Source organism: Sitophilus oryzae, unplaced genomic scaffold, assembly GCF_002938485.1.
Source record: "Sitophilus oryzae breed Bouriz unplaced genomic scaffold, Soryzae_2.0 scaffold_1498_pilon_pilon, whole genome shotgun sequence".
In the NCBI taxonomy this organism is placed as follows: Eukaryota; Metazoa; Arthropoda; class Insecta; order Coleoptera; family Curculionidae; genus Sitophilus; species Sitophilus oryzae.
In genome coordinates this window covers 2,144,852-2,157,957 of record NW_022146167.1, presented here as the reverse complement: position 1 = coordinate 2,157,957, position 13,106 = coordinate 2,144,852, and the positions used below count along the sequence as shown (strand labels likewise).

At 35.1% G+C, this 13,106-nt stretch overlaps 3 protein-coding genes across 4 annotated transcripts in view; 1 reads left to right on the top strand and 2 right to left on the bottom strand.

Annotated features, from left to right (window-relative positions):
* The window catches only part of LOC115877727 (dynein heavy chain 2, axonemal), a 129,843-nt gene that overhangs the window by 27,257 nt on the left and 89,480 nt on the right, over positions 1-13,106 (bottom strand). Inside the window, exons 50-54 of the mRNA XM_030894014.1 lie at positions 12,874-13,055; positions 12,588-12,795; positions 8,751-8,975; positions 3,881-4,107; positions 1,770-1,941 (exon numbers count right to left, since the gene is read on the bottom strand). Of these exons, the coding sequence (XP_030749874.1) occupies positions 1,770-1,941; positions 3,881-4,107; positions 8,751-8,975; positions 12,588-12,795; positions 12,874-13,055 (1,014 nt within the window). The remainder of the gene's footprint in view (positions 1-1,769; positions 1,942-3,880; positions 4,108-8,750; positions 8,976-12,587; positions 12,796-12,873; positions 13,056-13,106) is intronic.
* On the top strand, positions 4,833-5,839 carry LOC115877729. The gene is made up of 3 exons (XM_030894017.1): positions 4,833-5,076; positions 5,159-5,291; positions 5,343-5,839. The coding sequence occupies exons 1-3, from the start codon at positions 4,885-4,887 to the stop codon at positions 5,813-5,815; spliced, it is 798 nt and encodes a 265-aa protein (XP_030749877.1). The 5' UTR covers positions 4,833-4,884; the 3' UTR covers positions 5,816-5,839.
* Positions 5,921-7,385, bottom strand: LOC115877728 (putative nuclease HARBI1). Of its 2 annotated transcripts, XM_030894016.1 has the most exons (5): positions 7,141-7,385; positions 6,876-7,072; positions 6,631-6,763; positions 6,411-6,555; positions 5,921-6,353 (listed from the first exon to the last, which is right to left on the bottom strand). In XM_030894016.1, the coding sequence occupies exons 1-5, from the start codon at positions 7,363-7,365 to the stop codon at positions 5,953-5,955; spliced, it is 1,101 nt and encodes a 366-aa protein (XP_030749876.1). In that variant the 5' UTR covers positions 7,366-7,385; the 3' UTR covers positions 5,921-5,952. The 2 variants fall into 2 exon arrangements, with proteins under 2 accessions (XP_030749876.1, XP_030749875.1); XM_030894015.1 differs by having other exon boundaries at positions 6,411-6,763.

The window sequence follows — 13,106 nt, the reverse complement described above, 5'->3', positions numbered from 1 at the left end:
TTCAAAGCTGATCAAAAGCTGTTCAAACCAAACCAAACCTGTTTATTCTTGTTTATTAGCGTATTTTACATGTTCCTAGCTGATTTTCGCGCATGCGCTGTGCGCTCTGCTCCTGCTCCTGATGGTGAATCGGCCTTCTACCCCTACTCACTTGTGACGATCAATACACTGAAGGAAGCCATAGAAACTGCCATCAAAGCCAAGCAGCAAGAGATGTGGCAACACCGTGAGGACTGCGCTACAGCTCGAAGACTATGGCCAGTGGTAGATAGCAAAAAGTCAAAACAACTACTAGAGCACAAAAGGACCTAATACGCATAATTGTAGTTGTCGTCACTGGAAACTGTCCCACGGGGGTAAACCTCGTGAGATGGAAAGTTTCCGACGACGACTACTGCAAAGAATGCGGAGAGGAAGAAGAAACCATAGAGCACCTGCTGTACCACTGTCCCGCACTGGAATACCGACGCTTTAAAACTTTAGGGCAAGGTTTTTTGGAGGGACTAGAGGAAGCAGCAGAAGCCAACATCAGCGACATCGGGAACTTTGCAAAGAGCTGGAAGTGCTTTAACGCAAAGAAAGAATGAGAGGAAGGTAAAACAATACAGGGGTATCGCAATGGGCTCAAGGCCCCCGAGTGAGGGATCAAACATGATCCCAAACCCCAGTAACCTAACCTAACCTATCACAATTCTTTGGTAGTTACGTTAGCGTCATCAGCAGACGAATTAAAATTAATAAAGTCCTCCTACTCTGGGTGCCTACTCACCAAGGGATAGAAGGCAATGAAAAAGCAAATGATCTAGCTAGAAAAGGAGCGAACACTCCTCCACTAACTGGACCAGAACCGTTCTGTTTTCCAAACCAACTGAAAGCGGAACTGAAGAAAGTGGAAGATTCCATCCGTAACCTCGAATGGGTGTCCTACAACGGTCTAAGACAATCGAAAAAGTTCCTCAGAACTTACGGCCGAGAAAAATCAAAGGTTTTCCTTGATTTAAGTAAAAACAATCTTTGGATTGTCACGGGTTTCTAACAGGACACTGTCTTCTCAACAAACACCTCGGTAGGCTGATAAGCTGAGAAACAACGGCGATTGCAGATTCTGTGGGGAAAATGGGGAAACACCAGAACACCATATCACTGAGTGCGCCGAGACGACTACCGTCCGTGCCATGAATTTTGGTAGAGTTGGCCTCTGTGGAGCCGTCTCAGATACCGGCTTTTGTTAAAGCCCTGAGACTGTATGATGAGTTATAACTCGTTGTAACTCAAGAAAAAGGAACACACAATCTACATTCTACAATAAAATTGATACTTCAATTTAATCATGTACCTATGATGCTAAAGTGGTTCGCAAAATGTTCAATATGGTAGAATAGTGTAATTTTCAACTGCAATACCCAAAGTTTCAACCTAAATTGTATTAGTGCTTGTTGTTTTGTTGTAAAATTGATTTGGACGAACGGTTTTTGAAGTAAAACTTCTTTACGCGTGATGGAAGTAAAAAATCAAGGCCGTGACACACGAGCGTGCTCACGACAGGAAAAGTAGTAACGATCTTGAGCGTCGTAGCTCGGGGGCTGAAACTCGGAATGTAGTTGTAGTTGAATGTGTTCATGCCATTTTGACGACGTTTCGTGCACTACGAAACCCCATCATCAATGAATCAAATCAAAAAACCGTCCGATTTAAACGAAATTTGGTATGATATTGTTGATAGATTGGATCAACATAGATCACATAGTGCACACACAATTTTTTTATACCTTTCTATTAAGTTCTTCCTTCTGCTCTAACTTTTCCTCGTATTCTTTTTGCAATTTCTGCAAGTACATGTTTAATTCCGCTAATTTAGCTTGAGCCTCCGCCAGCATGGCCTGTTTCTCTTTCAGTGAATCTATAGCTTCGTCTAGTTTTGCTTGTTTTGGACCCACAACTCTAAATACAAAATTTGTTATTTATATATTTACATATTATCATCATTCATAATATACAGGGTGCTCCAGGTTGAGCGTACGTTAGAAGTTTCTAGATAAGTACAGTATCCAGATCGGAGATTTTTTCCACATCATTGTTTCACAACGAGATCTATCGATTAAAAATATTTTCAATATGGCGGCACTTCCGGAAATACCGGAAGTCGACAGCAACTTTCTTATTTTAAATGGGTATATAATAATAATATATCAGTATAGTATATAATAATAATAATACTCCATTTTTTATTACTTACTTAAATTCTCCGTAAAATTTTATGAATTTCAACAACACTCTATATCAACATTAACCGTTTTTAAAAAAAAAATCTGGATGAAAAAAACTGCCTTTCAAAAAAATTTGTATAGCGTAAACGTCAAATATTTTCATAAATTAAATTGTTCGAATGTCATATAATATTGGCCGTAGCTGTCATGGAATTGAGCGATTAAAACATTATCATAAATCATTTTTTTCAAATGGAAACCCACTTTTTTTATTTCATTAGTAAAAAGGTTTTTCAATTCGTTACTGTTTGATTATTCATGTTCCTATATCTAAAATAAATCGGTTTTAAGTTATTCAAGATTTAGTTTTAAAGTGTATATTTTTCTTGATTTTAACCAGTAGCCTATGACTTTAAACGTCAAGCGATGTAAAACAATATATCTGGCCATGTAATAGTGTGACACTTTGTTAAAAAATATTGGTCATCGATCGTCATTTCCAAGTTAACTTTGTGCCGATTTTTTCCCATTATTATGCAGTTTTTTTGTCCAAAAATTTTAATTGAATAAATAAATAAATAAATAAATGCCTTTATTGTCAAAAAATTTTACAATTTGTAGACAAAGGTAAAGTAAACAAACAAGTTACACAAACAAACAAACAAAAGATAATACAAAACATTATACAAATAATATTGTCAGTCTTATTGTTTAAAATAAACATTTATATAAATGTTTACAATGTCAAAGAATAAAAAAAATAAAAATAATATTCAAAAATATTTAGTAAGTTTATAGTAAATATCAATGACCTCTAAATAAATTTATTTCGGTGTCATTGGTAAATATTGCAATAGCAAACATTAGACCAGTGTTTACAAGGTCAAATTCGATTATCAAAATATAATTCATTTACGGCGTAGAAAGCCTTGTCTAGTAAATAACAGTTCAATGCTTTGCGAAATGAAGAAAATGATGTTATGGATTTGGTTTCAAATGGCAGGTGATTGTGCATTTTTTTCGAGTTGTATAATATTGAACTTTTAACTAACTCTGAGCGTGGGGTAGGTATATAAAGATCTTGCTCCGCGTTCCTGAGTGGATAAGTGTGAGATGGCCTTTCTTGAGAAGCTGATACATGCTTACGTATTAGGCAAACGGATTCAAATATAAATAAGGAAGGAAGAGTTAATATTTTTAATTTTTTAAAAAAGTCCTGGCAATGAGTTCTGCTGTTTAGTCCCATTGAATATCGAACAGCTCTCTTCTGGAGCTTGAAAATGCGGTCAAATTGAGTCGCACATCATGTACCGCAGAATGGAAGGAATTATTATTTTTTCTCAAAAACAGTTAATGTCAGATATAGAGTGTTTAATATATGTAATGTATTAAAAGATGGGGCAACTCTTTAAAATAAGAAAGGTGCTGTCAACTTCCGGTATTTCCGGAAGTGCCACCATATTGAAAATATTTTTAATCGATAGATCTCTTTGTGAAACAAAGACGTCGAAAAAATCTCCAATCTAGATATTGTAGTAGTTCGTTGGAAACTTCTAATGTACTCTCAGCCTGGGACACCCTGTATATTCGTCATCTTTATCTAAAGTGAAGGAATTTATTTATTAATTATGTAACTAAAGAAAATCAATTTTTCAAGTTATAGCCATACTTACTTCCAAACTTTTGCATATTTTTCAATGGCAATGACCCATTGACACAACGACTTCGCAGCAAAGGACACAATTCCCACCTTTTCAGGAATAAACTCCTCGCTCATCGTGTAGTTTGCGATTTTTTTCAGTGTCTTTTCAGTTATATGATTCTTATCAAAGTCTTTCAAATCTTTGAGGAAATTCATTTCACCTAGAAGACGTTTTGCCTCTGCCCAACTCGGATCAACCTAAATCAAACATTAACATTTTATTGATAGAAAATATATTATATTTGTTAAAAATATAGTTGATATCAATTAAACTTTTAGTTACGTAATCGAGGGCGCGATTTTTAAATTCATTGTTGCCAACCATGGACATATTCAGCGCCGAGCTGACTAAATGGAATTTAAATTTCGCGCTAGGGATTCAGGTGGTAGCTCTGCTGTAAAAAATGAGAGGTTGCCGCATTTATTTATTTATTTCCTGACATTGTCATTATTGTCATTTGTTTTGGCACTTTAGTTTTGTATTTGCTGTCCTCCATTCACGCAGTTGTGCAGCTCTGAACTGTTCAAGAACGCGATACTCTCACTCCATTCAATTTTCAGAACTGTTCCGCGCAATATGGAGGCACCAGGCTATCGCGCACAGCTCCTTTCAGAACCGTTTTCGAGTAGACCAGGGTCCGTATTCTCGTTTTCATACACGAAAACGTATCGTTTTCAAAACGCTAAGCGAAACAACTCGCTTAGCAAAACGATAAGCACTTGATTATGGTATTCTTATTAAAAATTTTTGCTAAACGCTTCACTTTTAAAATAACCGCTTTGCACTTGTTGACTACGTTGCAATTTTTCAATGATGCCAATGGAACAAAACTAAAAAATTAAATTGGTAATGTTTTCAATACAAAAATCTTTAAAAAAATCAATCAAAATTATTTTTGAAGTTTTCGTGACGTTTTGTTGCCAAAGTCGCTGTTTGGTTCTAATCACATAATAATAATTTAATATTGTTAAAAAATGGCAAAGAAGCAAATGAGCCAAACTCAGAAAAAAACATTGTTAGAGTTTATGGAGGAAAATCCTCAACTGGTTACCCAAAAAATAAGTAACCAATATACAAGTGCTGATATGAATCAAAAATGGGCGGAAATCACGGATAGGTTAAATAGCATTCCTGGATGCAATAAGTCCTGGAAGGAATGGAGAAAGGTATGTATACCAACCCGTTTCCCATTTATGCATTTTAATAAAACATACGCGAAATAAAAAATAAAAAACTTTTTTATTTTAGTGTTGGAGTGATATGAAATGCAGGAGCAAAAAAAAGAAAGCGCAAGAAAAGCGGTCAATGAATATGACTGGCGGTGGACCCCCGGAAGAAGATGGGCCCGATGAAATGGACCAAAAAATATTAAATATTATAGGTATTTTCTCATAAATTTTGTTGACCCATTTAATTAAGTATAAATTTTCAGGTGGCGATGTTTTAATTTCAGGCATAGACGTGCCTGAAATTGGATTACCTTTAGTATCTGCCATCAATGAACCAGCAACAGTTTCACTACCCAAAGGTAGTTATATCGAAGAATCAGAAGATACTGATTGTGGTGAAATTCATGAGGCTGATAAGGAAAAAGCTAATGAAAATCATTCTAATAATAGCCCTAAAACATCAACAAGAGTTAGACCTCCTCTAATCAAGAAAAGGGCTATATCTGCAGTCCCTCTTGAAAAAACTAAAAGAAAAACTAATCATACTGCTTCAATTGAAGCATCCCAAAAGTTTATAAAAATTGCAAGGGACAAATATGAATTAAAAAAGAATTATTATGAAAAAAAAATTCAAATTTTGGAAAAGCAATCTGAAACTTTGGAAAGGATTGCAGTTGGGGTCGAAAATTGTGCTGAATTTTTAAAAAATAAAACATTTATTGAACATTACGAATAAATGTCCAATGTATTATTAGTTAGTTTACTGTTATTGTTTATTGTTATTGTTAATTTGTTTTTGTAATGTTTTAAATTTTGTGTTGTGTTGTGTTATTTTTGAAAGAATAAAAGACATTTGTATCTCAGTATATTTTATTAAACGAAATAATTATTTACTAATAATTGTCGTACTTCCCGTCCTCGTCCAAGGACATTATTGTCGGGGATATGATTAATATTCTCATTTAGGTTTCCACCTTCCACCTCATTGAAACCCATCATTTCTTCATCATTGTATAAGGGAATATTGTTTTCAAGACAAATATTATGAAGAACTGCGCAGGTATTTACAATTTTTGCAGCTGTTTCTGGTGTATAATGAAGAACACGGTGCTTCAAAAGACATCTAAATCTATTTTTTAGAAGCCCAAAGCATCGTTCAACTGTAACCCGAATTGCTCTAAATCGACGATTAAATCTTGCTTCTGGGGTGTCAGGTTCAGGTTCAGGTAAAAATGGTGTTATTAACCAAGGCCGAATCGGGTAGCCAGAATCCCCTAAAAATTATTATTGGAAAAGAAACTTTTCCCTAAAGAGTAAAATATTTTACCAACCAAATAGATAAAAATTTCCCATTTCATTTTGTGGAAGCTCACTTAGAAAACGTTCTATGTTGGAATTCTGCCATATAAAACTATCATGGGTACTACCACAAAAACGTGCATTAACGTTTGTGATGCGTAACTTTTCATCACATATCTTAAAATAACACACATAATATACAACTGGGACGGTAAAGTAAAGTGTAATGATATTATTCCGCTTACTACCTACCATCTGAACATTCAAAGAATGAAATCCTTTTCGATTCATGTAAATATGTTCATTTATAACTGGGGCTACAATTGCGATATGGGTGCAGTCAATGCACCCTATAATGCCTGGTAGTCGATACAGATTAAAAAACCTAAAAAATATAGGAATCGATTTATGTAAGGTACTTTCAACATAAAATTACTCTATAATAGTCAGTGAGTAAAACGTGTTATAATGCTTTTTAATGTAGGTACTATACTTACCTCTGTCTAACATCTCTCAACTCTTCCATTGAATTAGGAAAATGAATGTAAGTATTCAGAATATTATGATGGTTGAATGCGTCAATTACACTATGGAGTGATCTACTTACTGAAGACTGGCTTACTTTCATCATTTGATTTCTGCCTATATCTAATTGGTAGCTTCCACCGGCCAAAAAGCGTAAAGTAAGTAAAATCTGCAAATACCATTACAAAAAGTTGGCAAAAATGTCCATTATAGAAGTTATCTTTAGTCGTTTTTTACCTTGTTTCTATTGGTTAACGCATCTACTTTATGTTGGGCTGGCAAAAAAGGGCCTAGCAAGTTTTCTAAATCCTGGACATTTTCTTTTCTTAGCCGATATAGCTTAACAAAGTTATAATCTGATAATGCAAAAGGATTATCCGGAAAAAACCGCTGCCGCCGTTGTCCTTCGGCATTTTCTATATTTTCTATTAAGTTAATCGCAATTTGTTCAAAATTATCCATTATTATCTTAGATTATTATTGAAACACAGATACTTCAGAAAAAAATGAGACTTCACTTTTTGACGTTCGATTACCAAAACAGATACCTTATGGTAGCCGTTTTCAAAGTGGAGAGCGTTTTTTAAAAACGTGTAGCAAAATCAAACAAGAATACCGTTCGGCATTGCGCTATGCGAATATGACGTCAAAAGTGGCGAGCGACCTAAAACGCACAGCGTTTTGAGAAACGAGAATACGGGTCCAGGACGTAAAGCTCAGGAACTTAAAATTCGCGAATGGAGGACAGCAATTATGAGTTTTTGGTTTAAATAAATAGTGTTGTAACACTTAACAAGCTTAAAAATGTTTACTAACAGATCTTGCAGCCGAAAATTGTTCTTTTTAGAACCTCTTTTAGCGTACAAGATACAATAGCCGTAAAAAACTCGTCGCAACTTTATTAGAATACTTTGAACGGGAAAGCAGTAGCAATGGCCCTTTACTTCCCCTAGGAGATGCAAGACCTTGTCGTTGGTGGGGAAGCTCCTGGTCAGGTGCTGGGGGGAATCCCCTCTAGCACTTGGCTTGGTCTAAGAAGCATCTCACTCATCGTCTTATCCCTGACTGTAGTGTCGTGGTCAGGGAATTGCACCAAGACATATAACGATACCGGGCGGGGCTACGGACAGCCTCAACCTTGGGGCACCAGGGGCACCCCATTGTATTTACCCCTTACTTCTACATGCGGGGCTCTGTAGAAGTGGACCGACTGTCCCTAGCGACTCATAGGAACACTATGAGATCTGATAATAATAGTAATAAAAACATCACCGGTGAAGCTGTGGGGAAACCCCCTAGCGACACTGGGAACAGTAACAATGACAGTTCCAAGGGGCCAAACCCAAAGAGAACTACAGGAGAGGTGGCTGACACTTGCGTGAGACCATCCTCCGCAAGTGGCATACAAGCTACCACCTCCTCCAAGGGTCGGGAGCTTACCTCCTACCTCTAAACCCAACAGGCGACACAAGCTACCGTTTCGTCTACCCGGCCTGGGTCGTAGCTCCTCGACTGTGAGGGACACGGGTCTCCGTAGGAAGTCCTGGAACTGTATGATGAGTGATAACTCAAGAAAGGGGGACACAATAGATCTCTAAGGTCGCAGAGATTAACCCCCCTCCCACTTATTCTAATTCTAAATGGCCCTTTATGTCCCTTAAGTTCTGTTAAGAAGGTGAGTTTTGTTAATGTAAATAATAACTGTTTATGTATTTATAATTAATTTATTTTTGTTTCCTAAAATATTTTGATTAAAAGAAAATATATAAAAGTGGGCAACACTGTGCCGGTCAAGCTTAATCACGTGACTAAAAGTTTATTTGGTATGAACTGTACAAGATTCTTACCCCTTTCAGTATGTTTACAGCTTCCATGACCATTTTGACCTTCTGGGGTGGAGTGCCGTAACTTTTCATTTCGCTAATATCTTTTTTACTCAGCGAATCCAGTGCTCGGATAGCTTCTTCCAAAGCAGGCATAGCTTCATCCAAATCAGCCTGAGCTACATCAGCCAGTTTCTTACATTGTACTTCCTCTTCTCCAATTTTGATACTTTTTAGAGCCACTTCTTTCTACAATTAATACAATTTAGTTAAAATTTATAGCTTTTAAATTTTTCCCTCAAGTTAAAAGTGGTATATTTCTCTTATTTTTAGCCCAATTTTCATGATTTTTTTGGCAAACTGTATATAAATACCGGGTGTTGCATCGTCGAGCGGGACATAGGAAATCCCATGTAAATTTTAATGGGGTCGATTATTGGCTTCCCTAATAATTTTAGAGAATAATTCTATTTAGGTTTATTGAAGAGCACTAAAACCCACATTCAAAAGAATAACTTTAGATATTTTTGATTAGCCTGTTTACGAGTTATCGCCGATTTCTTTTTAAATATTGCTCCGTTCTTATGGCCCTGTATTTACTTATGAGCACCAGTCATAGACAAACAAATAAAAAGAGACTGACAAATTCCATGGTAAAGAGTGGGACCGCGTTCCCGTAGCGCAACTCAGAATAACAATTTTGAAACCAATTAGCAGGACCATGACAGGACGTACGTCTTTATTGCTATCTTTCTTTATTATGTGTGCTTTATATGAAAAAGAAAGAGATAGGTATAAAACGTATCGTAAGACATTATCGCACATTCTGGCTGGCGGAAAATCTAAATTAGCCATTATTAGTAGTATTCTTTCATTCTGAAACTGAAAATTTTCATTTAAACTTATTTATTCCCTACACCACGTTCCCTTTACGTGGTCAAAATCAATTTAAGTGAAAATTTGCAGTTTCTTTCAGAACAAAAGAATACTACTATTATAAGCAAAATTATAAAAAAAGCAAAAATTGTACTGTTTTATAAACATATTTATTTATACATAAAAATAAATAAACTTTTTATAATATAATATCAAAAAATAACAGTGCTTATTCCACCCACCTACCAATTTTAAATGCAGAAGAACTGACTGTTGCAGGAAACGATCGGCCAATTTTTTTAAAGCATACCAAACCAAAAACCTCATTTTCGAAAAAATTGCCTAATTGCAATAACAAAGTGAATATCCAAGCAAAGAAGACTTTACGAGAATCATGATCCTGAACCATTTTCAAGTCCAGTTTTAATCCTAAAACAAAAGTAAAATAGGTATATTAATAAAGTTTCTGGTTACTATAAACCAGCTATAAACAACCTACCCAAAAAATGAGAAAAATTAATTGTATTAATTTATGTTAAGAGAGGTTCAAAATATTTTTGACACTACTACTTCTACTTTTTTCTTAATAAGATGATAAATATAATTACTTACTTTTATTTTACCGGGTGTCTTTAACATATCTATCAGAAAAAGGGGGCACCAATAGATATAAAAAATAGATGATACTGGCTCCTGTAGCAAATAAAATAACAAATAGTATAACCGAAAATTATAAGTAACAAAATATAAATACCTATGTGGAACAAAGGAATTTGTTCCCTATCCATATTCATAAGTCAATAAAATGGAGAGTTTAGAAAAAAAGGTAAATCACCAAAAGAAAAATTAACAAACATGACGAATTGTCATGATGTTGTCATCTTGGTTGTCATGATCTCTGTCATGATGACGAAAACGAAAGGCGATTGTTCTAATTTCTATTTAGAAATTACGTTTTATATGGCTGCTTCTTTCTCTCTTGTTATATTAGAATGAGATAGTAGGTCCAATAGACGCAATGCGCAGATCCACATAAATAGAACGAAATTTTGCGTTCTGAGTTGCGCTACGAGAACGTTGTCCCTCTCTTTGCCATTTAATTTGCCAGTCTCTTTTTATTTGTTTGTCTATGGCACCAGTCAAGGTAAAAGATAACTGTCAAATGAAGTTGTCATTTCAGAAATTTATCTATTTAGATCTCTGTATTTAGTGCTTTATTATTATTATTAAAAACTCATACCTACATCGAAAATATTAGCCATGAATTACACTACCGAAATTGCTGCTCTGTATCCGAATAGACCGATACCTGGAAAATCTACAATCGCAAGGAATAACCAGAGATTTGAGACCAAAGGTACCCTAATAAATAACTGCAGATGTGAAGCAAGGCAGGAACAAAGAGAAGATGCAAGAAATAATACCGACTTGGAAGTTTTATTGTGCGTGGAAGAGAACGATGGAAAGATCAGCACAAGGAAACTTGAGGATGAAATAGAAATAGATCACACTACAGCGTTTCGAATTTTGAAACGATATAAATACTATTCCTTCAAATATGAAAAGCACCAAGAGCTACGAGATGGGGAGGAAATACGGCGGCAGGCGTTTTGTTTTGATATGATGGAAAGAGCAAACACGGATAGGGAATTTTTTAAAAACATATGTTTCACTGACGAATGCACGTTTACCTTAAATAATGAACCCAATGTTCAAAATTATCGATATTGGAACAAAGAAAACACAGGTTTGTCGAAACAAGGACGCAATATCCACAGAAAGTAAATTTTTGGGCAGGGATATTCGGACAGAATATTATCGGGCCATTATTTCTTACGCTTTAAATTTAAATGCAGAATATTATTTGGAACTACTCGAAAATCATATTTTACCTGCTTTACATGATGCCGCTAGGGAAAATCAGGAAGTTAGTACCCTGCCTGTTCGGGAATATTTAGACAATACTTTTAACGGAAACGTTATTGGCTTAAATCATACAGTAAATTGGCCAGCAAGCTCTCCTGATATTTCGCCAAATGATTTCTTTCTCTTGGGCCATTTAAAAAACAGGATATACAAGGATAAAAAATACCCAAATCTAGACGAGTTAAAAAATGTTATTTCTGCCGAATGCAATAGAATTTCAGTTTACCAACTAGCGAATGTAAGAAGAGAATTTTATGATCGCCTGGGTTATTGTCTAGCAGTCGATGGAGGAATATTTGAACATCTTAAATCCTAAAGTTCTAACAATTTAATAGTACCTAAATTAATAAGTTATTGAATATTGTAATAATACTATAATTAACCTTGTAATTGATTACTTTATTTTACTTTAATTCATATTAATTTGTATTTATAAATACATCTTTAAGATTTGCGATGTAGGAATGAGTTTTCAGTAATAATAAAGCACTAAATAGGTAAATTTCTGAAATGATAACTTCATTTGACAGTTATCTTTTACCTTGACTGGTGCTTATAAGTAAATACAGGGCCATAAGAAAGGAGAAATATCTAAAAAGAAATCGGCGATAACTCGTAAACGAGCTAATTAAAAATATCTAAAGTTATTCTTTTGAATGTGGGTTTTAGTGCTCTTCAATAAACCTAAATATAATTATTCTCTAAAATAATTAGGGAAGCCAATAATTGACCCCATTAAAATTTACATGGGATTTCCTATGTCCCGTCCGACGATGCAACACCCGGTATATCAACTTTAATTCGTAAACTCAATTTTTTATAAACTTTAGTGTTGGGCTTTATTATACAGGGTTGATCAAATGGTTGTCTTTTGCCTTAATTTTAAAACACCCTGTGTTATAATGTCGTGAGCAAATTTTCCTAAAACACTATTTTTCTGTCAGAACCATGTCTCCTGAGCATTTTATTGTTTGGATCATGTCAATAGATGCCTTGATCAATCGTAGATGAAGTAGCTGCCTATACATATTCCTTTATTGATCAGAGTATTATACTTGCCTGCTGCTCGTCTGCTTCTTTCCTTTGAGCTACTATTATCACCAGGTATTCGTCGCACTGCTGTTGGAACTCTGCCACCTTTATCTGAGCCTCTGCCAGCTCTATCGACATGGAGGTGACTTTGTCTTTGGTATCGTCGATCTTCCACAGACCATTCCTCAATTTATTCGCCTCAGAGGCAATTTCTGTTCTTTTGCTAGTCAGCATTCTAAAATATTCATATATTTTCGTATTAATTTGATATTTTTAATTGTAAATTAATGTGTAAATATAGTTTTCAACACACTTTTTGTATCCGGAGACCAATTCCAAATAGTTGGTTGGAGTAACGTAGTTGTGCCTCTTCATTTCCATCTTCATCAAATTGGAGAACTCCACCACAGATGTGTGGATGTAGGAAAAAGCTTCTGATGTAGCTTGCATCATTTTCTCTTGGGTCGACTGAACCAACGACTCTCTTCTGGTTTTCTAAAACGTATTTTTTACTTTTTTTAATTTAGAATTCTAGGATCAGAGTTT